Genomic DNA, 24,171 nt, shown 5'->3' with positions numbered 1-24,171 from the left:
CTGTGCTGGTCTAAACTAATATCCCAAATTATGTTGTGAAATAAAAGTATGGCAAATCATTACCACCACTCTCAAAAATACCTTCAAATCATTTGAAAAATTACATTTTATTTACTATTGCAAGTTTTGGAAATGGAATTCTGATGATAAAACACTTACAGTTTTATCTTATGAATACTAATTGATCAGAGTACTTTTAGATATGGAGAGACAGGAGACTGTGAAGAACTGAGTAGCCTAATCAGCACTAGTGAAGGCACAGGAATAATCATCATTTTGGATTATGATTTGCTGGGTTCCACCAATAATTTGTTAGTTGTTTAACATTATTTCACGGTCAAACTTATTTCTTTAGCATTTAATAGGAATGTTGAGTACCATCATTTTTTTTCATCCTTTGTGCATGATTGCAAATTGTTTAGAACCGTGCAAATGCATCTGACAATTAAACCTGCCTTGTCAGGTGTATTGGAATTATCTGAAGATTTACATTGGAAATATCTCACAAAGTAATTTATGTCATTGTCTGCATCTGCTTAGAGGTGCATTGATCTTTGCAAAGTTGCCTCAGCTAGGATTATATATTAGAAGAAAAATTATTCCTGAATGATAAAAGATGCCACTGCAATACAGAAGAATGCAATCATCCTTGGTTAAGGTTCATACTGAACAGTTACAGAGTAGAGAACTCTGATCTGTGAGCTGAATCCACAGGTATTTACTGACAATCAATTGTTGCTGGAAGATCAGCAACTCAGTTAAAGTTGTACATTGGTCTTCCAATGCAAGTGGACTCCCAGAAGTGAAAGCTGCCTACTAGCACAGGTGAAGGAGTATATGCATAGGGACACAGTGCAGCCAAAGCAAAGGTTTCATTGGAAGGACCACACTCCAACAAGATTCTACTGCCACTGGATAGTGAGTCTTGCACAACCTCTCCAACACTCCATGGGTGATTGGTTAAAAATTAATATAAGCACCATCCAAGGAGGATTCTAATACAACAAACCTTCACAAAAATAAAATTATGCGAATAATAGCAGACAAAAGAAATTGTGGGAGCTGACCAATAGTTGAAGTTTGAGCATTTCAAGTCCATCAAAATCATGTGCTTTCTCTCCAGAATAATGATTTCCTTTCCATAGTCACTAATTTTTCATGAAGTATCACTCAGTATACCACCAAATAATTATTTGTTTGTGAAGAGGAAAAGGCAGCTCTCTCCACCCCATTCCCAGGAATTCCTTTCCTTTTGTATTAAATTCAACCTTATGCATGGGTGTAAATGACAATGTACAGGGTGATGATGGTATATACCTAGCGTCGCCGAGAATATTCTCCCAGAATCACAGTGCGGCTTTCGTGCAAACAGAGGAACTACTGACATGGTCTTTGCCCTCAGACAGCTCCAAGAAAAGTGCAGAGAACAAAACAAAGGACTCTACATCACCTTTGTTGACCTCACCAAAGCCTTTGACACCGTGAGCAGGAAAGTGCTTTGGCAAATACTAGAGCGCATCGGATGCCCCCCAAAGTTCCTCAACATAATTATCCAACTGCACGAAAACCAACAAGGTCGGGTCAGATACAGCAATGAGCTCCCTGAACCCTTCTCCATTAACAATGGCGTGAAGCGGAGGAGTCACGTGATGGAGTAGTGGCCGGACGGTGAACTCCAGCCCTCTCCAGAAAAGTCGGGAAAAACGAGAGAAAATACAAAGGCACAGAAATACAAGTTAAAGAAAAGTGAATATAAAGGTGGAAAGAAGATGGAGACAAAAGGAGAAAAATCAAAATCAACGGAAAGAAGAGAGGAAGAGAAGACAACGGAGGAAAAAGGTGAAGGCCTTACCTGTCCGAAGAGGCCCGCTGCGGAGAGAAGACCCCACTACCTCAGGTCGGTAGAGAGAGAACTACAACAATGGCTCACAGAGCCGAGTAAAAGTGCGCAACCGCGCATGCGCGACTCCTCGCGCATGCGCGATGCGCATACAAAAAAACACACCGACGGGAGGGGGGACCAGCTGGGGAGTCGATCTCCACAGCCGGCAACGACAGCTGCAGAACACCTGCAGCAAGAAGACACCACAGAAGACAATGGAAACAAGAAAGAAGAGGAGGAAAGGGCAGCAAAGAAACAACAGATGGTCAACCTAGAGGAAGAAGAAGAGGAAGAGGAAGAGTACAGGGAAATAGAAGAAGAAAAGATAGGCAAGGTAAAGGAGGTACTTGCTCTTGTTAGAGGATACATGGAGTCATTTAAAGAATGGCAAACACAGGAATTCAATGATTTAAGAAGAAGAATAAACAACACAGAAAAGAAAATAAATAAAATGGATATGACCTTAACAGAAATGGGGAAAAAAATGGACAAGATGGAAGAACGGGCAATAGCAGCAGAAATGGAGGTAGAAGACTTAAAAAAGAAATTGGAGGAATCTAATAAAAAAACTAAAGAGACACAAGAATTACTAGCCCAAAAAATAGATATAATGGAAAATTATAACAGAAGAAATAACATAAAGATAGTGGGCCTTAAGGAAGATGTAGAAGGCAAGAATATGAGGGAGTTTATAAAAGAATGGATCCCTAAGGCCCTAGGATGTCCAGAACTACAGCAAGAAATGGAAATAGAAAGGGCACATAGAGCATTGGCCCCTAAACCACAACCACAACAAAAACCAAGATCTATTGTAGTAAAATTCCTAAGATATACTACAAGAGAAAAGGTGCTGGAGAAGACAATGGAAAAAGTAAGAGAGGGCAACAAACCACTGGAGTATAAAGGGCAAAAAATCTTCATTTATCCAGATATAAGCTTTGAACTCCTAAAGAAGAGAAAAGAGTTCAATGCAGCAAAAGCGATTTTATGGAAGAAAGGATATAAATTTACACTGAAGCATCCTGCGGTATTGAAAATATTTATTCCAGGACAACAAAACAGACTATTCTCGGATCCAGAAGAAGCACGAAAATTTGCAGAACAATTACAAAAATAGACTGAGGGATGAAGACGGGTAATGAGAGCAAAAATTATCACGATTGATATGTATGTGGGTAAAGACAAAAATAGACTGAGGGATGAAGACGGGTAAGGAGGGTAAAAATGACCACGATTGATATGTATGCGGGTAAAGAGGTATAAGAGTGAATAGAGACAACGGGCATATGTGAAAGTATCTGTAATTAGAGGAAAACATAGAAAGTATAGACAAGAATTAATAAGGGAAGGTAATGGAATAGAGAGAATAAGGAGGGAACTAAAAGAGTGACCTTTGTGACATATAAAAAACGAAATCTTTTCTGGGGGGGGCTGGGTGGGGGGAAAAGAGCGGTCACTGCAAAATCAGTTGACGCTTGCGAGTGGATTCGCAAATCCAAATGGAGAGGGGAGATGTGGTTGTCCGACAAGGGATAAAGGGCAACTCAGGAGGGGAAGGGGAGATTGGGGATAAAGAAGATAGAAATAGGAGAATAAGGAAAATGTTGGATGTTGTAGGAATGTTGTCTGGTAAAGAGTTGAAAATAAGAAAACAGAAATGGAAAAGGAGGAAAGGTAATGATGGAAAAACGGAAAGAGAAGATAAACAAAATATAAAATGGCTAAGCTGAACTATATGACTCTAAATATTAATGGAATACATAACCAAATTAAAAGGAAGAAACTACTAAATTTACTGAAAAAGGAAAAAATAGATATAGCATTTGTCCAAGAAACACATTTAACTGAATTGGAGCACAAGAAATTAAAGAGAGATTGGGTAGGACATGTAACAGCAGCATCGTATAATTCAAAAGCAAGAGGAGTGGCTATATTAATTAGCAAAAATGTGCCATTTAAAATAGAAGAGGAAATAATAGATCCAGCAGGGAGATATGTTATGATAAAATGTCAGATATATTCAGAGCTTTGGAATCTACTTAATATATATTCACCTAACGAAGAAGATCAAAAGTTTATGCAAGATATCTTTTTGAAGGTAGCTAATACGCAAGGGAACATACTAATAGGAGGGGATTTCAATCTGAATTTGGATCCAAATATGGATAAAACGGGGAAAAAAATTAACAGGAAGAACAAAGTAACCAAATTTATAATTAAATCAATGCAAGAAATGAAACTTGTGGACATATGGAGGAAACAAAACCCAAAAGAAAAGGAATACTCATACTACTCGACTAGACATAAAACATACTCAAGGATAGACCTATTCCTGTTATCAGCCCACATACAAGGGAGAGTTAGGAAAACGGAATATAAAGCTAGACTATTATCGGACCACTCACCCCTGTTACTGGCAATAGAGCTAGAAGACATCCCTCCAAGAATGTATAGATGGAGATTAAACCCCATGCTACTTAAAAGACAGGATTTTAGAGAATTTATTGAAAAACAATTAAAAATGTACTTTGAAGTAAATACGGAATCAGTGGAAGATAAGTTTATACTATGGGACGCAATGAAAGCATTCATTAGAGGGCAAATAATAAGTTATGCAACCAAGATGAAGAAGGACTATAATCAGGAAACAGAGCAGTTGGAAAGGGAAATAATAAACATAGAAAAAAAATTAGCAATAAAGGAAGATACAACCAAAAGAAGAGAATTGGCGGATAAAAAAATAAAATATGAAACATTACAAACATATAAGGTGGAGAAGAATATAATGAAGACAAAACAGAAATATTATGAACTAGGGGAAAAAACACACAAAATCCTAGCATGGCAGCTTAAGACAGAGCAAACTAAGAAAACGGTATTGGCAACAAGGAAAAAAGACAAACAAATTACATATAATCCAAAAGAAATTAAGGAAAACTTCAGAGAATTCTATGAACAATTATACCGAACCGAAAACGAAGGGAAAGAAGGGAAAATAGATGAATTTTTGACTAAAATTGAACTACCAAAACTACAAATAGAGGAACAAAATAAATTAACAGAACCATTTGGAACAGTAGAAATACAAGAGATAATAAAAAATTTACCAAATAATAAGACACCAGGAGAGGATGGACTCCCAATAGAATTCTACAAAACATTTAAAGACCTAATAATACCGCCCCTCCTGGATGTAATCAACCAGATTGATGAGACACAAAACTTACCAGATTCATGTAAAACAGCAATAATTACAGTGATACTAAAACAAGGGAAAGATCCACTCTCACCAGCGTCATATAGACCAATATCTTTGCTAAACACAGATTATAAGATAATAGCTAAACTATTAGCGAACAGATTAGCAGAACAGGTACCGAAAATGGTAAATTTAGACCAAACTGGATTTATCAAAAAAAGACGCACAACAGACAATATTTGTAAATTTATTAACTTAATTCATGCAGTAGAAGGAAATAAAGCACCGGCAGTAGCAGTTGCTTTAGACGCAGAGAAGGCCTTCGACAGAGTAGAATGGAATTACTTGTTCAAAGTATTGCAAAAATTCAGTTTACCGGAGAAGTATATTAATTGGATTAAAGCATTATATAAGGGACCGTTAGCGAAAGTGACAGTAAATGGACATGTATCAAAGCAATTTAACTTAAGCAGGTCAACGCGGCAGGGATGCCCACTATCACCATTATTGTTTGCGCTAGCTATAGAACCACTAGCAGAATCGATAAGAAGAGATAATAATATAAAAGGAATAAAAATAAAAGACAGGGAATATAAAATCAGTCTGTTTGCGGATGATGTGATAGTGTACTTAACAGAACCAGAACTATCAATAAAAGAACTATATAAGAAATTGAAGGAATATGGAGAAGTGTCGGGATACAAGATAAACGTAAATAAAAGTGAAGCAATGCCTATGAATAACGCGGATTTCTCAAAATTTAAGGAGGAATCCCCATTCAGATGGCAAACGCAGGCAATAAGATACCTAGGTGTGCAAATAAACAAAAATCTAGGCCAATTATATAAACTCAATTACAATCCACTAATGAAAAAACTACAGGACGATTTAGAGCATTGGAAAGAGCTACCACTAACACTGATAGGAAGGATAAACTGTATTAAAATGAACATTTTTCCAAGGATACTATACTTATTTCAGGCATTGCCAATACAACTGACAGAAAAATTCTTCAAAGAGTTAAAGAAAATAATAAGGAGATTTTTATGGAGAGGGGGGAAACCGAGGATAGCACTAGACAAATTAACAGAATGGTATAAACAAGGAGGCTTACAATTGCCAAACTTCAAAAATTATTATAGAGCCGCACAATTAAGGTACCTATCAGATTTTTATCAAACAAGGGAAAAACCAGACTGGACGAGACTAGAATTAGATAAAATAGGGGAAAAGATACCTGAACACATATTATATAAATGGGACGAAAAATTGGTACAACATAGAACTTCTCCAGTATTACACCATCTCCTCAATATATGGAAGAAGATACATGTAGAAAGAAATAAAATAAATTACCAAATACCAAAACTAATATTGACGCAAAATAAGCTACTCCCTTTTACAATAGACAACCTTGCCTTTAGAAAATGGGAAAAAAAAGGGATTAAAAGAATAGAAAATTGTTTTTCAGGAAGTAGATTCTTATCCTTTGAACAAATGAGAGATAAGTACAATATAACGGGAGATACAGCGCTGGCATATTACCAACTGAGATCCTACTTGAAAGATAAATTAGGAAGCAACTTGAGTTTACCAGAGGGAAGTAACCTTGAATATGTGATTACAGATACAATGTTAATCAAAAGATTTATAAAAAATATGTATATTAAACTGCAAGAAAAGGAAAATGAGGAAACAAATGGTAAAACTAAACAAAAATGGGAACAAGATTTAAATATAAAGATAAAAAAGGAAACATGGGAGAAGTTATGCTCTGGAACGATGAGAAATACAATAAATACGAGGCTGCGTATGATACAATATAATTGGTTACACAGACTATACATTACACCGCAAAAGTTAAATAAATGGGACCCAACAGTATCTGATAGATGTTTTCGATGTAAAAAAGAAAGGGGAACAACAATTCATGCAATCTGGACATGTGAGAGAGTAGAAAAATTTTGGGATGATCTCAATCAGATATTAAATAAAATAACAGAAAACAATATACCAAAGAATCCAGAGATCTTTCTCCTAAGTAACATAAAAAATAAAGAATTTGGAATTGACTTGGAGGATGCACAAAAAAGATTTGTTAAGATAGCCCTAGCTGTAGCAAAAAAATGTATTATGTCAACCTGGAAATTGGAAGATAATTTGAAAATACAACAATGGTATATAGAAATGAATAAATGTATTCCATTAGAAAAAATAACATATAGTTTAAGAAATAATATTGAAATATTCGAACAAGTATGGGAGCCTTACATTAAATACAATAGCGAAAACCTACCGGGAACAAACATTACCTAAGTTGATGGAAGGAGAAGAGAAGAAAAAAATGGACTCAGTAGAATTTCTGGTGTATTTTTGTTGAATGACAACATTGTCTAACTGAATTAATGCAACCTAGATTGTATAACTAAAATGGATGAGAGGGGGGAGGGATGGGGGGGTGGCTTGGGAGGAGGGAGGGGGGAGGGAGAAAAAGTCACTGTAAATGTGTGGAAAAGAAAAAGTGTATATCATGGCTATTGTGATTTATGGTGTGAAAAATAAAAAATTTAAAAAAAAAAAAAAAAAAAAAAAAAAAAAAAAAAAAAAAAAAAAAAAAAACAATGGCGTGAAGCAAGGCTGTGTCCTCGCACCAACCCTCTTTTCAATCTTTCAAGCCATGAAAGACCTCAACAATGAAGACGCTGTTTACATCCGGTACCGCACGGATGGCAGTCTCTTCAATCTGAGGCATCTGCAAGCTCACACCAAGACACAAGAGAAACTTGTCCATGAACTACTCTTTGCAGACGATGCCGCTTTAGTTGCCCATTCAGAGCCAGCTCTTCAGCGCTTGAAGTCCTGTTTTGCGGAAACTGCCAAAATGTTTGGCCTGGAAGTCAGCCTGAAGAAAACTGAGGTCCTCCATCAGCCAGCTCCCCACCATGACTACCAGCCCCCCCACATCTCCATCGGGCACAAAAAACTCAAAACGGTCAACCAGTTTACCTATCTTAGCTGTACCATTTCATCAGATGCAAGGATCGACAACGAGATAGACAACAGACTCGCCAAGGCAAATAGCGCCTTTGGAAGACTACACAAAAGAGTCTGGAAAAACAACCAACTGAAAAACTTCACAAAGATAAGTGTATACAGAGCCGTTGTCATACCCACACTCCTGTTCGGCTCCGAATCATGGGTCCTCTACCGGCATCACCTACGGCTCCGAGAACGCTTCCACCAGCGTTGTCTCCGCTCCATCCTCAACATTCATTGGAGCGCTTTCATCCCTAACGTCGAAGTACTCGAGATGGCAGAGGTCGACAGCATCGAGTCCACGCTGCTGAAGATCCAGCTGCGCTGGGTGGGTCATGTCTCCAGAATGGAGGACCATCGCCTTCCCAAGATCGTGTTATATGGCGAGCTCTCCACTGGCCACCGTGACAGAGGTGCACCAAAGAAAAGGTACAAGGACTGCCTAAAGAAATCTCTTGGTGCCTGCCACATTGACCACCGCCAGTGGGCTGATATCGCCTCAAACCGTGCATCTTGGCGCCTCACAGTTTGGCGGGCAGCAACCTCCTTTGAAGAAGACCGCAGAGCCCACCTCACTGACAAAAGGCAAAGGAGGAAAAACCCAACACCAACCAACCAATTTTCCCCTGCAACCGCTGCAACCGTGTCTGCCTGTCCCGCATCAGACTTGTCAGCCACCAACGAGCCTGTAGCTGACGTGGACATTTACCCCCTCCATAAATCTTCGTCCGTGAAGCCAAGCCAAAGAAAGAAAAAAATATGACAATGACCCAAATTAACACTATTTATTACACCCATGGCAGTTCAGAGACTGGCAGAATTTGCCTCTCATCTGAATTGGAGGGGAATACTCAATCTATTTACAACATACTTTGGTCATTTAATTCCATTCAAACATTAGGGAGGGCCTTTTGTTAGTGATAGATATTGGCTGAGGCTGCTGTTTTTACAACTATATTTTATGTTCAAAATACTTCTTACCAATCACAGCCTCCGCAAAACCTCAAACAGTTTCCATCCATTCCAGACAGTAATGCTTCCAAATTCTAATTAGCTTTGAGGAAAATATTGGCATAAGAGTTAAGAGCAGGGACATAGTCTCAAGATCTGAGGGAGTAGATTTAGGTCAGAGATGAGGAGGAACTGCTTTTCCCAGAGTAGTGAATCTGTGGAATTCTTTGCTCAAGGAAGAAGTAGAAGCTACCTCATTAAATATTTTAAACAATTAGATTTTTGCATGGTAGGAGAATTAAGGGTTAAGGTAAAAGGCAGATAGATAGAACTGGGTCAACAGCTAGATCAATCAAGATCTTATTAAACAGTAGAGCAGACTTGATCTGCCAGATGGCCACCTCCTGCTCCCACTCTGTATGCTCTTTGCCAATTGTAAGAGTGACTTGAAAGTCGCATCATGCTCCTATGTGTCAGCTGGTGAGAAACAAAATCAAGATTCTTCAGCCAAAAGGTAGCTACCATCCCATCCTGAGTGAACATTCAAGTTATGAAAAGTTGGTAACATTTCAATACTGTAGCTTGCTGGGATTTTGGTGGTGCAAGATTATGTATTTTTAAAAAAAGATTATTGAATGTTATTCCCTTTGATACTATGATACATTTAATCCATTCATTTTTAGCTTTTTAATACATTTTCCAGTGAATGAGAAATTGAAAGAAACTGTAGCTATACAGAATGTAGCTGGAACCAGAGCCCAGACAAATAGGAAAGGATGTGAGAATTGGGGTCCCAGCAGAAGGAAGGAAATGTAGCACACATTACCTATTGAATGAAATGCTAACCCATCAAGATTTCCAAAACAATTGGATAGTGGAAATTGAAATTTGTTGGAGATTTCCACTTTGCTCTTAATTTAAAAGCCTGACATCAATATCATCTTGATAAAAAAACCAACCATTTCTGCAACACTTCAGTTCCTGATCTGTACATGCAATATATGTTAATGTGAGGATGGAAATGTGAAGGCACAAGAGACTGTAGATGCTGGAATCTGGAGCAGAATAATATGCTGCTGGAGGAAGTGTGTATTTCAATCTGCCTTTAAGCTATTATCCTCGACAGATTTCTGCTGATGACCTCACAAAAATGTTTGTATTTGTTGCTCTTTAGCATCCATGATCCAAATGATATTTGTAGTGACACAGATTTAACTCATGATGTCCATATCAACTCCATGGGAAGCAATCTTATTGTCCTCATTTTCCTTTGCCCTCCAACCTATTCTCTTCTCTTAAATGTCTCTTTTGAACCCTTTTTTTGCCATAATCCCACGTCAAGGGGAAACATACAAATGACGATTAACCTATCAGTACATCTGGGATGAAGGAGAAACTAGAGCAACAAGAGGAAACTCAGGCAGTTACAGAAAGAACATACAAACCCTGAACAGGTAACACCCAAAATCATGATCTAAATCTGTTCCCTGGTGCTGTGAGTCAGCAGCTATAACTACTGCACTCCCATACCACCCATTTTCCTTGAGGCACCTGATTTCTCCTGATATAGTGAAAAATGATTTCACCAACTAATTAGTTTTAGTCAACTCTTGTTCCTTTAAACAACAACTGAATGCAATGATGATGGTTCTTCTATGTCTTTACTATGTAATCAGGGTTGGTCATACTGATTCATTAAAAAAATCTGAGGCAATGAAGGTAATTTCAGCACTGTGATGTTCCATAGTTGAACAATAAATGAAATGCATTAAAAGCTTAAAACTATAAAATCCATGATTCAAATATGAAGTGGACTTGACATCAACACGTTCACAATCCCCATAGTAATGAAAGAAAGGTTAATAAACAAGAAATCATTTAGTTGTCAATTTATTCAACACTAATCTGAAAATCTCAAAGATTGGATTATTTTTCTCATATTCCAAGTAAGAAAAGTTTGAAAATTGCAAAAACATTTCATGGAAAAGGAGGTTTAACCTGAATGCATCCAATAAGAGGTAAAATAGTGAGATTGGGAAATGTTGGTGCTTAAAATGGAGATGGCGCAGACAGGAAGGCAAATGGTACATTGGCCTTTATTGCTTGAGTTTTTGCAAATGAACAAGAGTGTCTTAGTGAGACCACATCTGGAGTATTGTGTACAGTTTTGGCTTCCTTACCTATATATGCACTTTGGAGGGAATGCAGCATAACACTTACTAGGATGCAAGATGAACATGGCAGGACAGGCATAAATAAGATTAAGTAGACTAAGCATCTAACTCTCCAATCTCTAGAGATCTATAGATGGACACTTCCAAGATCTGAGTATCCAATCATTATGCATTTTGGAATGCATAAACAAACTCTGGTTGTTTTATTCACTTTGCCATTACAATTTTGTTTTTTTTCCCAAAATAGTCTGCAGAGTGTTCCTTCCTTTTAACTAATCTATACTATCAGTGGCCCTTTCATCTTAAAGGTTCAGTTTTAGTTATTAGGTACAGCTACTAAACATAACATTTTATCTTCACATGTCCAGGAGAAACAGGTATTTAATCATTTAAGTCCCTCCTATTTCACAAACAGCCCACATGAGTTTCACGAACATCAGTGTGGTGCTACCATTATGTATATAGATGTATATATACATTGTATGGGCTGGCCCACTCCCTAAACCTGTGACTCTCCCCTCCCAGATATTCCCATAAATGTCGTCATGCCCAAGCCCCTCCCAGATGGCGTTGACACACATCAAGGGAAACATCGCCAAGGTGGCAATGCATGCTGTAGATGATCCATCCCCTTCCAAGTGGAGAGTGATGTGGTCCAACTTCACCCTGGCCACCATGCTCAACCAGGCAGGTAGGCCTGTGGCATTATTTTCCAGAACCCTCCAGGGCCCTGAGCTCCGGCAGTCAGCCGTCAAGAAAGAGACCCAAGCCATAGTGGAAGCTGTGTGCTACTGGAGGCACTACTTAGCTCAACAAGCCTCCTGATGCCCTGTCCCAGGCGACATGCACCAACATGCAGCTGAATCGCCTCCAAGTCCTCCACAACAGCCTCTGCCACCCCAGAGTCACCAGGCTCTACCACTTTGTTAGAACCCACAACCTCCCCTACTTGGTCAGACATCAGGGAGTTAGCATGCAACTGCCCAGTCTGTACTGAGTGCTAACCCCAGTTCTACTGGATGGACAAAACCCATCTTGTCAAATCCATTTGCCCTTTCGAGTGGCTGAGCATGGACTTTAAGGGACCCCTCCTGTCCACCAACAGGAATGTGTACTTTCGAAACATTGAAACATTTCCCCTTTGCCTGGATATGACCACGACCATTGTCATAAAGGCGCTATGCAGCATCTTTGTTCCATTCAGATACCCTGTTGTATCTATAGCGACTGGTGGGGCGGGGGGGGGAGAGGCGGGGTCCTCCTTTATGAGTGAGGAGCTGCGCCAGTACTTGTTGGCCATGAGCAGGACCATGGGCTATAACCCCTAGGGGATCAGACAGATAGAGAAGGAAAATGCCACTATTTGGAGGCTGGTTCTCTTAGCCCTCCCTAATACACTTCATACCACCAGGTCCCATCTCTATACAGCCATGAATGTAACACCACATGAAAGGTACTTTTCCTTCCCCAGGAAGTCAGCATCCAGAACTACACTACCATCCTAGCTCACGAACTCTGGGCCAGTGCTGCTCCAAAGGGTCATCAGACATCACAAAACTGACCCTCTAATCGAGATGGTCCACTTGCCTCCTCCACACCAAGCCCCAATATGCCTACGTGGAGTATAGTATAGTCGATAGGACATTTTCTCCACCCGGGTCCTCGTGCACGGAGGAGACCCCTCGATCGACCAATCCCCTCCTCCGGTAACCCTGACCAACCAGCCCCACTATCGGCACCCAATCTCGCACCCCAAACTCCAATCAATTCGAACAGCACCATGGTACCAACACCCCATCAGCCTGTTGCACAAGAGACTGCCTGGGAAATGACACTTGTGTCTCTGCAGACCCTGTAACAGTCACAGCAACAGATGAGACCACTGGACAGGCTAAACCTGTAAGGAACTTTGGAACTGCAATGAACACTAAACCACACCACCCTGCTGGACTATGTATATATGTGCTGTGGGGGCTGGTCTGCCTCCTGAACCAATGACTCCTCCCTCCCAGATATCCCCATAAAGCCTGTTTCACCCAAATCCCTCCCTCAGTACCTGCTTTGGAACTAGCCCAGCAACATGCAAGCTGTGCTGACACTTTAAGGTGATTAAAGCCTATTAATCATGATTCTCTGACTGACTGGTTGATTGGTAATACAATCAGTGTCCTATGTTCCAATTAGAACAAATGGCAACACTGGTTTTTAAACAGTGGCTATCCAACATTCACCCAAAATCTAGGTCGGCAGTCGAATTAAGCAGTTCTAATTCCAGAACCACTAAAGCAATATTTAAAGGACACTAAGCTGCAAGCTATTGATTCATAAGATTTAAAACTGTTGTGCTAATAGAATTAATCCCAGAATTGTAATGTCCCAAATTGTTTTGTTCTGTTCTCGATTTACTTATCGTCAGACTGTTCTATCTGCTTATCAGAGGTGCTATTATTGCATGTTTAATTTGGATAGATTAACAGGACCAACAACAGCAGCCTCAACAACCAGAAAGTGCAGCAGCTGTGCCTAATAGAAGAGAGCAGATGAGTGGGGCTACTTAAAGGGTGATCTTATAAAAAAGTTATTTCCTTGGATCTATTTGGTCAGAAGACTGCATTTCTCTAAGCAGGCTTTTGTACACTGCAGCTCTGCAGAACAGGACCAGAAGGGTATATTTTGCCAGTAGTTAAACAAAAACAAAAGGGATGTAGAAACTCAGCAAGTCCTGCAGCACCCACAAGAAGCAAAGAAAAACAATGCTTTGGGCTTGAAGGTATGAGCAAAAAGCAGGAAGCCACCTGAATTTAAAAAAAACCAGGCAGAGGAAATGTGGGAGGAGCAAACAGTCAGGAGGCCATAGATGGACATGGATAGGAGAGCATGAGAGAAAAGCTGAGAGACAGAAATGTGGGGTGATGGAAGGGGGTGTGGGTGGGCAGGTTAATGAAAAATGGAGATGTCATTGTTAATGCCATCTAGTTGGAGGATTCCCAGACAGAATATGTTGTTGTTTCTCCAATTTAAGGGAGGTCTCAGATGGACAGTGCATGAAATCATGGGCAGACATGTTAGTATGGGAATGGGAAGTGAAATTGAAATGGGTCAACACTAAGAAAACCTCATTATTATAGAAGAGCAAAAGGTGCTCAACAAAGCAATCTTCCAGCCTCTCAGATGTAGAGACACGACAGGAGCATCGGATATAGTAGACGACTCTTGCAGATTCACAAGTGTTGCTTCAGTTGGAAAGAGTGTTTTGGGCCTTGAATGATGGTGAGGGATTGGCGGAAATGTCACATTTCTCATGTCACGGGGTAAGTACCAAGGAAGCAATTGGTTGGAAGTGATGAGTTGACGAGGGAGTCATGGAGGGAGTGGTCCCTGCAAAAAAGCAGAGAGAGGAAGATATGTCTGGTGGTGGGATCTTGTTACAGGAGACGGAAATTGTAGCTTATTATATGTTGGATACAGAGGTTGGTGGAGTGGTAGTAAAGAACAAGGGCAATCCTTTCCTTGTGACTTTGGGGATGGGGGGGGGGGCAGAGCAGGTGTGTGGGAAATGGATGATATGTGATTGAGGCCCAATTTGATGCTAGTAGAGGGTAAGTCTCATTTTTTTGAAGAACAGCTTGGATGATCTGGCCTGGAAACAGATACAATGGAGACAGAGGATTTCTGTGAAAGGAATGGAATCCTTATGGGGTCAGGCTGTAAAGAGGTGTAGTCAAGGTAGCTTTGAGAATTGGTGTGTCTGTAGAAAATTTCTCTCGAGACTCTGTCTCTCATGATTGAGACAGAGAGATCAAGGGGAGAGTGTTGCTTGAGAGAGACTAAGTGAATTTGAGTTTGAGGTGGAAGCCAGTAGCAAAGTGGATTAAGTGCATGAAGCAGCCCCAATGAAGTCATAAATGTAGTGGAGTAAGAATTGAGGAGCCTTGCCTGCGTAGGCTTGTAGCATGGATTGCTCTACAGCCAACAAAAAGGCAGGCATAGATGAGGCTCATATGGATACCCATAGCTACCCCTTTGAGTCAAAGGAGAAGTTATTGAGTGGAAGAACAAGGAGGTGGTGGAGGCGGACTAGTTGGATCTGTTGTTGAGAAAGAAATTAAGGAGTTTGAGCCACTGGTATGAGCGAAAGGAGGCATATGACTGGATGCTCAGGTGGTCAAGTTCAGGGAATTGGAAGTTGTTGAAGTGGTGGAGGACATGCAGGGTATCGTGGATGTAGGTAGGGAGGGACTGGACCAGGGGAGACAACAGGGGAGTTGAGGGAAGCAAATATCAGTTCAGTGGGGCAGAAGCACATGGAAACAATGGGCCTATTGGGACAATTGTGTTTGTGGATTTTGGATAGGAGGAAGAACTGGGCAGTGCAGAGTTAGGAAAAAAGAAAGTTGGAGGCCTTGGAAAGGAGACAACCAAAGAGATGAGGTCAGAGGCTTGATGCTTTTTGGTGGGTTTCTGCTCAATTGGTAAGAGGTGCTATCTGAGAGCTGTTGACTGGCTTTGGCAAGGAGAGGTCAGTGCACCAGAACACAACTGCTTTGTCAGTCATAGTAAAAGTCATCACATATCCATTACTTAATTCCCCCTTTCTATAGTTATTTTAAAAAAAACTGGACAACTCCCAGTTTGCAGCCTAGTGTTAACGCAGACAAATGCTGTCAACACCTCAACTTCCTCAGTATGACTGAATGTAAACACATTGAAGTTTGTGGATTTTTAGTCATTGCTAACTTCCCTTACATCCAGGATGTCAATGACTGCCATAAAGACACCAGAAGACCAGGCGGCAACATCTGTAAATGTGAAAAGATGACCAACTAACAGGTGGATTGTCAAAGGAAAAAAAGTCAGTACGTTTCTGCAATATACTTAAACAGATATTGCAATGCTTTCCTTCTTGTAGCAATCAGTCTGTAATATTTTACCATCCTACAGAATTATTGATTTTTGTTGTGATTTAATGTAAAGATAGTTGTATTTATTCTTGACAATTTTTTTGTTTTTCCAGAATTGAAGCAAGATGTGTTCAAAAAAAGAACAATTCCATGATTAGCCTTTTATCAATAAAGAATACAAGACTATGAAAAATTGTTTTTATTTTGCTCTCCTCACTCTTAATATTTAAAAAAAAAAGTGCTTTCTACCTATCCTCATATCTGGTATTTTGATTTGAAGAACAATATTCTGCTTTAGCCTCACACAAGAAAATTTTAGGTCATAGTGCAAGACAATGTTGGTGGAATACAAGGATATAGCTGGAAAACAATACTGTCCTCAAGGTGTATTTGATTAATACACAAAATGGCTAATAAGTTCACCAATTAAAAGAGAAGCCGTATGTTGAAAATCTCCCAAATACTGATCCAACTACACTGCTCTGCTACTGGTCCCCCATTTATTTTCTTTTCAGAATTTGTAGAATTAGTACATTGACATTTAATTCATTGTAATGGTGTGATCATTTGTAATGTGAATAGCCTAAAAAAGTACAGCAATTTACAATGTTCAATCTCACTCATTTGACTGATTGACAGTTTTTGAATTTTGCCTTTTTATTTTTTCTCTCTACAGTTTTCTTTTTTTCTCATCAAGATCTGACTCGAATTTTAAATCCTGAAATTTTATCAAGGAGTTACACTTTGTTCAATAAATTCTCAATTGCCCCTGTAACCTTCTCGCCTTGCAATTCCAGTAACTTCTGGTACTAATTTACTGATGTCAGGGGATGAAGAAAATGATCAAACAGCATGTCTGTGGTTGCCACATTTTGGGAATATGTAGCCCACTTTGATACAGCAGCTCACACCTGCTCTCATTAACAAAGGTTTATTGTTATGATTATAGTATCTGAAGAAACTCGCCCTACCTTTGGATTCAGATACTTTGCTCCCCATTGATCTGGGGTTGGTCATCAGACAACAGAAATAATCACTATGTATTTTTTTTTTGCCTACCTTAACCTGTTCTTGCTGCATTAATGGGGCTGCAATTGCCATGGGACTTTGGGTATAAACCTGATGATACGGTGCTTGAACACTGTGATCACCATAGGGCTAGAGGGAAAAAACATCAGAATTTATTGTCATCAACAAGTCATGAAATTCGGTGCTTGGCAGCAGCATCATAGAGCAAACATTTATATTATAACCATCTTACATTATTATAAATAAAAAAAAATGTGTACGAAAAGTAGGGCAGTGTTTAGTTCATTGATTATTCAGGAATCTGATGGCAGCAGGTAAGAAGCTGTCATTGTGCCGTTGAGTGCTCATCTTTAGGCTCCTGTACCTTTTTTCCTGATGGTAGCAAAGTGAAGAGGGTCTTTGAGGATAGAAGCTGCTTTTTTTTTAAAGACACCGTCTCATGTTGATGTCCTTGATGGAGTGAAGTCTGGTGCCTGTGATGTCGCAGGCCAAGTGAGCAACCCTTTTGTTCTTGTCCTGAGAGTTGGCTCCTCCATTCCAGGCAGTGATCCAGTTACTAACCTAATATCTATCATTGGTTACACATTGTCCTTGAAAATAAGTTTAAACTATTGCAGGGAAAAATTGTGTTATTATGTTACAGATATAAACAATAAAAGCAATGATAAACAAGATAGAAACATAGTGGTAGAAGACAAGCATTAGTACAGGGTAGTGAATAGGATTGTCCCACTGAAACAGGAAAGGATGGTAGGGTAAAAGAGAGGTGAGGTGGAAGAAGGAAGCATACATAAGGTTTAGGGAGCAAAAATCAGAGTTATGAAACAGCCAGGAATAAAGAGGCGATTTACAAGAGCCCATGAAAAGGCCTTAGCAAGTAGGATTAAGGAAAATCCAAAGGACATGTACTTGAAGAAGAGGAGAATGACAAGAGTGAGCGTTGAACTGCTCAGGGATAAAGGCGTGGGGGGAGAGGTGAAAATCATGTGCCTGAACGCGATCCTCAATGAATACTTTGCTTCAGTGTTCACCAGAGAGGACCTTGATGAAAGAAAAATCTGTGTCGAGCAGGCAAATGTGTCGGAGCATCTCAAGATTAAGAAAAAACATTCGAGCTTCTGAAAAATATCCAAATGAATAAATCCCTGGGGCCAGATTGGGTAGACACCAGGTAACTACAGGAAGTAATTGTTAGGGCGTTGATGATGATCTTTGAGTCCTAACCACAGGAGTGGTAATGGATGATTGAAGGATGGCAAATGTAGTTTCCTTGTTCAATTAACAGAGAGAATCCTGGAATTAAGAATCAGTGAGTCTTAAATCAGTGGTGGGCAAAATATTATTGGAGGGGCACAGGAGGAGAGTTTAGGTCAGAAGTACTTTTTTTTAAAAACAGTGACAGGTGTCTAGAATGCATTGCTAGGGTTGGTGGTAGAGGCGGACACAATCAGATCATTTAATAGACTTCGATATGTACCTAAATATAAGAAATGTTGACTGGCTGTGAGGGAAGGAAAAGTTAGATTGATATAGAGTAAGTTTACATAGATTGGCACAATATCATGGGCCACAGGGCCGTGTTGTACTGTTCTATGTAAATGCAAGTACTTTTCTCCTGGATAACACAAACCCCTGTCATTTGAAAATGATTATTTCTGCAGTTATCAGGTATTTCATAAGCAACAAAATAGAATAAATGAAAAATATCTATTAAGTTGAAAATGATATTGTATATCATTTAAAATTTTCATAAATGTATTTATTTCAATGCAAGGAGCACTGTGAAAAAAGTTGATGAGCTTCGAGTACGGATAGACACAAGGAATTATAATGTGGTAGTGAAAAATGGCTGCAGGAGAGGTGTGATTGGCAACTAAATATACCAGGATTTTGTTGCTTCAGGTGTGATAGATTAGGGGGAAACAAGAGGGGAAGGTGTTCATTGCTTGTTAGAGAGAGTATTACAGTGGTGCTTTAGAAGGATAGATTAGAGGGCTCATCTAGAGCACTATGGGTGGAATTGAGGAGTGGGAAAGAAATGGTAACACTTATGGGGGTGTATTATAGACCATCTACTGCGGAGAGGGAACTGGAGGAACAAATTTGTAAGGAAACAGCAGATATTTGAAGTAAGCACTGGATTGTGATTATGGGAGATTTTAATTTTCTACACATTGACTGGGATGCCCATACTGTAAATGGGCTGGATAGTTAAATTATGTGCAAGATAGTTTTCTACATCAATATACAGAGGTACCAATTTAGAGAAGGGGAAATGTTGGATCTGCTATTAGGAAATGAGATAGGCTAGGTGATGGAGGTGTGTGTTGGGGAGCACTTTGGGTCCAGAGATCACAATACTATTGGTTTCAAAATAATTTTGGAGAAAGAGAGGTATGGACTCAGGGTTGAGATTTTTGATTGGACAAATACTAATTTTAAGGAGATGAGAATAAATTTGGAAGGTGTGGACTGGGATAAATTGTTTTATGGAAGGTTGTAGAAGGAAAATGGAGGACATTCAAAAGTAAAATTTTAAGGGTACAAAGATGGTATGTTCCTGTTAGGATGAAAGGAAGCCTAAAAGTTTTAGGGATCCTTGGTTTTCAAGGGTTATTGGAAATATTGTTTAGAAAAATAGAGGTGTACAAAAGGTAAAAACAGCATGAAGTAAATAAGGTGTTAGAGGAACAGAAAGAATGTAAAATCTTAAGAAGAAAATTAAAAAGGCCAAGATGAAATATGAGGTTGCTCAGTCAAATGAGATGAAAATAAATCTAAAGGATTTCTACAGATATATTAGGAGCAAAAGGATAGTGAGGGATAAAATTGGTCCCCTAGTGGATGAGAGGGGATGGCTATTTGTCGAGCCAAAAGAGATGGGGGAAATATTGAACATTATTTTTTCTTCAGTCTTTACTAAGGATATTAATCTATGTAAAGTAAGGGAAATAACTAGGGAAGTTATGGAAACAACGATGATTAAAGAAGAGGAAGTACTGGTGCTTTTAAGGAAATTAAAGGTGAATACATCTCCAGTTCCTGACGATATTACTTAGGACCTTGAGGGAGGTTAGTGTAGAAATAGTAGGGGCTTTGACAGAGATATTTAAAATGTCATTAGTAACGGGAATGATACCGGAGAAATGGAAGATAGCTCATGTAGTTCCTTTGATTTAAAAAGGTGCTAGGAGTAAATCTAGTAATTATAGGCTTACTTAGAGATGGTATATATAAATATGGAGAGGCAGGGTTTGATTAGGAACAATCAACATGGATTTGTGAGGGGAATATCATGTTTGACAAACCTTATCAAATTTTTTGAAGTTACTGGGAAAGTTGATGATGGTAAAGTAGTAGATGTTTATATGGATTTTAGTAAGGCCTTTGATAAGGATCCTCAGGGAAGTTTAGTTAGGAAGGTTCAATCATTAGGTATTAACAATGAAGTAGTCAAATGAATTAATCAGTGGTTGAATAGGAGATGCCAGATTAGTGGAAGACAACTGTTTGTCAAATTAGAAGCCAGTGACTAGTGGTGTGCCTCAGGTTTCAGTATTGGGTCCATTATTATTTGTTATATATATTAATGATCTGGATAATAGGGTGGCAAATTGGATTAGTAAGTTTGTGGATGATACTAAGGTAGGTAGAGCTGTGGATAGTGAAGAAGGGTTTCAAAGCTTGCAGAGGGATTTAGGCCAGTTAGAAGAGTGGGCTGAAAGATGGCAGATGGAGTTTAATGCAGATTAAGTGTGAGGTGTTACATTTTGGTAGAGGTAGGTTAGCTGGGAAAAAGCACTTGGCATGGATTAGAAGGACCAAGTTATAATTATTATTTAGTTCTATGGCATGAAACAGAAGTATGTTTATCCTTTTGCTTAACCAATTTAGTATTTACCTCTGGCATTGCGGCTTCCATCACCGGAAGTGGAGGTGGTGGACATCCTCCATCTTGAGGCATTTCAACCGGTTGATAAATGATCTCAGATGGTTGTAAATATAAAACTGAGGTTGTGGAAGCTGGTGACTAATACAATAATAAACAAACATTGTAAACAACACTAAATGCTATGTTATCAGGATGGCATTAAATTTTCTTCAATTTCAAATACCAGTTTATCTGAATAAATAACTGCATATATGAGGCAATGAGGAAAAAAAGGCAGATTCCAGCATGTAAAGTTCATCAATGCCTCGTAACATTTTATCAAAACTCAGTAAATCCCATCTTCTCCCCTGATGATGCTGTATGATACCCAAATGCTGAATTAGTAATTCTGGGTAGAAATTTATGCCACTAATCATGAGGGATGCTTCTGTTTTATGACAGATTCTGGAAAAGTAACATTAAACAAAAATTCGCAATTCAAATAACACAATTCGAGATAAAATGAGTTAATGTTTCTAGCCAATGAATATTTGTCAGTTCTATTTCTGGCTCCATAATAGTTGCCCAACCTCTTATGGAAAAACATCATTAGTATCTTTATTCATCGACTTTTAACAAGTTTACATTTAAAAAATCATTAAACAGCAGAATGGAAACAAAACATTCAACATCACCATTTGAAATCTAAATAAAGTATTACCTGTGGCAATCCCCACTGCCATTGCCCTGCGATACAATGAGCTGGTGCCTGCAAACAAAATAATCAAACACTTATCAACAACAATAATCATCTGAAATGTTCTGAGCTTTTTTTATGGGTGTTAAATTGACAGTGTGGATTAACCTAATGCCGTTTGTGTGAGTCAAATTAATAGAGAATTTCAATGGACAGTATTGTGCACAAAAAAAACTTGCTGGAGAAACTCAGGTCACACAGCATCCATAGAAAGTAAAAGTCAATTGACTTTTGGGCCTGAGCCCTTCTTCAGCACTTTTTTTTGTGTATTGTGCTATACCCCAACATCTGCAGATTTTCTCGTTTGCGTCTAATGGACAGCATTATCAGGTTTTCTCTTTGTAATACATAGCAACTGACAATCCCTTACAAAGTCTAACAAATTCAGATTGCTGTTGCAAAACTGGTATGATCAATGTAATTATGTATGAATATTTCAACAATTTGAGTTGCTGGGGCACTATGTACATGTTCAGTTCCTGAATACGATTGAGAAGGATTCACAGTTTTCAACAAGCAGCTGATGAGCAACAAATCATGAAGGTCAGTACTGGAAGAAGTGACAATTCTGCATCAGAACTTTTAGACCTCTGGAGGTGGCTGCAGTAATCAATGAAAGGGCATCAAGTCTTGTGGTATCTTATATTGTGGGCATGAATGACAAAGCTTCCACTAATTATTCATCCCTCAGTAGTCTATTTGAGTTGCTATAGACCTGCGCAATATTATTGAATAAGGAATTCAGGATTTAGTTATGATGAAGGAATAGCAATACATTTTTCTAAGGTAATTGGCATATGACTTGGAGAGCTGGGTAGGTAGTGGTATTTCTCTACACCTGCTGTACTTTTCCTTTGTCAAGTTTGTCCACTGATTGCACAAGTATAACCTGATGAAACAATATTCAGCAATCCTTGGCGCAAAACATACAACCACAAGACCAGACCTAACACACATACAAACAATACATATGTAGGACAAGTATTCATATATACAAATGACTAAATATACACTGTTACATGAATATGAGTGTCTTGGGTGGTATGAACAATTCCTTTGGTCATTCAGCATTCTCACTGGTTATGCTGTCTCTGAAACTCCTGCATCTTTTTCAACAGAAGCAGCTGAAAGATGTGTGTGTGTGGTGGAAGAGGTCCTCAATGATTTTGCATGCTTTCTTCAGACAATGGTCCTGGTAGATCACGTTGATGGGGGTGGGAGGGAGTCCAGTGACCCTCTCTGTCACACTTAGAGTCCCGGTGGATTGACCTCTGATCCATTTCTCTACAGTAACCAGATCATATTGTGATGCAGCTGGCCAGGTGTTACTCCATCAAGCTCCTTTAGAATGTTAATATGATGGTGGCTGGTAGCCTTGCCATCTTCAGTCTTCTCAGGAAGTGGTCACTGTTGTGTCTTCCCAACAAGTGAGGTGTATCCACATAGGACACTAGCTAAGCCAACTCCAAGGATCTTTGTGCTCTCTACTATAGAGTTGTTGATGGTCATCCCTGGTCCTCCTGAAGTCCATGATCATCTCCTTTGTCTTGTTCAAGTTGAGAGTCGGGTTGATACTCTCACACCATATCACGAGAGTTTTCTCCTCTGTAGTGCAACTCATCATGTCGCTGATGAAGCTTTTATGGTTAGAAGTCACAAGTTCAAGGTCATTTTTTGAAAGCACAGATGACAAACTGCAGCTTATTTTGTCAATGATACACAATATAACTAGAGTGCACCACTGGGAGGTAGAAATGTCTGAAGTGGAAAATAGGAATGTTTCAGTGGACGGATTTTGTGAATGGTATGGACCTTCTCCAGCTTGGTTTCAGATTCCAGCATTTGAAGCATGTACACAACATTTTATCACATTCCAGACGAGAAGATATATGACCCCAAACACCAGCAGCAATAGATATGCACCACAACACAGGGTGACTTAAAAAGTAGTTTTTAATTATATTTGAACAAGAAAACAGAATTAAACTTTAATTTATTACTATCCTACCTAACTACTTAATCCCTCCTCTAATACTAAGTGCAGGTGTGTGTAATATATATTTAAGATTAGAAAAGTTCTTTGAATCACAGTCCAATCTCACCGATTGTAGGCAATTCTTGTTCTGCGCACAGAAGTTAGCATTAACAAAGTTCACCAGTCTTTGGTGCTTAACAGGTTACCACTCAGGAGGGTTCTTGCTGGTTTTCAGAGAGATTCCTTTTTCAGGACATCCACAACTGATTCCTTCTCGATCAGTCTTGCTGATGAAACTTGCCCCCTTCAGAGTTCTCCAGATGATCCTCTTTCTTTCAAGTCACTTTCAGACCACCAGTCTTCTCCTTTGACCAGGCAGCCTTCCAAAGTTTGCCA

At 39.2% G+C, this 24,171-nt stretch overlaps 1 protein-coding gene across 13 annotated transcripts in view; it reads right to left on the bottom strand.

The window, feature by feature from the left end:
- The window catches only part of rftn2 (raftlin family member 2), a 186,283-nt gene that overhangs the window by 77,238 nt on the left and 84,874 nt on the right, over positions 1 to 24,171 (bottom strand). For all 13 annotated transcript variants that reach the window (XR_011356518.1, XM_069934549.1, XM_069934546.1 and 10 more), the window contains exons 8-10: positions 21,765 to 21,812; positions 21,074 to 21,202; positions 17,203 to 17,301 (exon numbers count right to left, since the gene is read on the bottom strand). Coding sequence is in view for 12 of the 13 variants with exons in the window: in XM_069934549.1 (XP_069790650.1) it covers positions 17,203 to 17,301; positions 21,074 to 21,202; positions 21,765 to 21,812 (276 nt within the window). In the remaining variant the exon portion in view is untranslated. The remainder of the gene's footprint in view (positions 1 to 17,202; positions 17,302 to 21,073; positions 21,203 to 21,764; positions 21,813 to 24,171) is intronic.

The sequence above is a fragment of the Narcine bancroftii genome, chromosome 4 (assembly GCF_036971445.1).
Source record: "Narcine bancroftii isolate sNarBan1 chromosome 4, sNarBan1.hap1, whole genome shotgun sequence".
NCBI lineage: Eukaryota > Metazoa > Chordata > Chondrichthyes > Torpediniformes > Narcinidae > Narcine > Narcine bancroftii.
The sequence above is the reverse complement of the archived record's forward strand: the minus strand, read 5'-3'. Positions and strand labels throughout refer to the sequence as shown.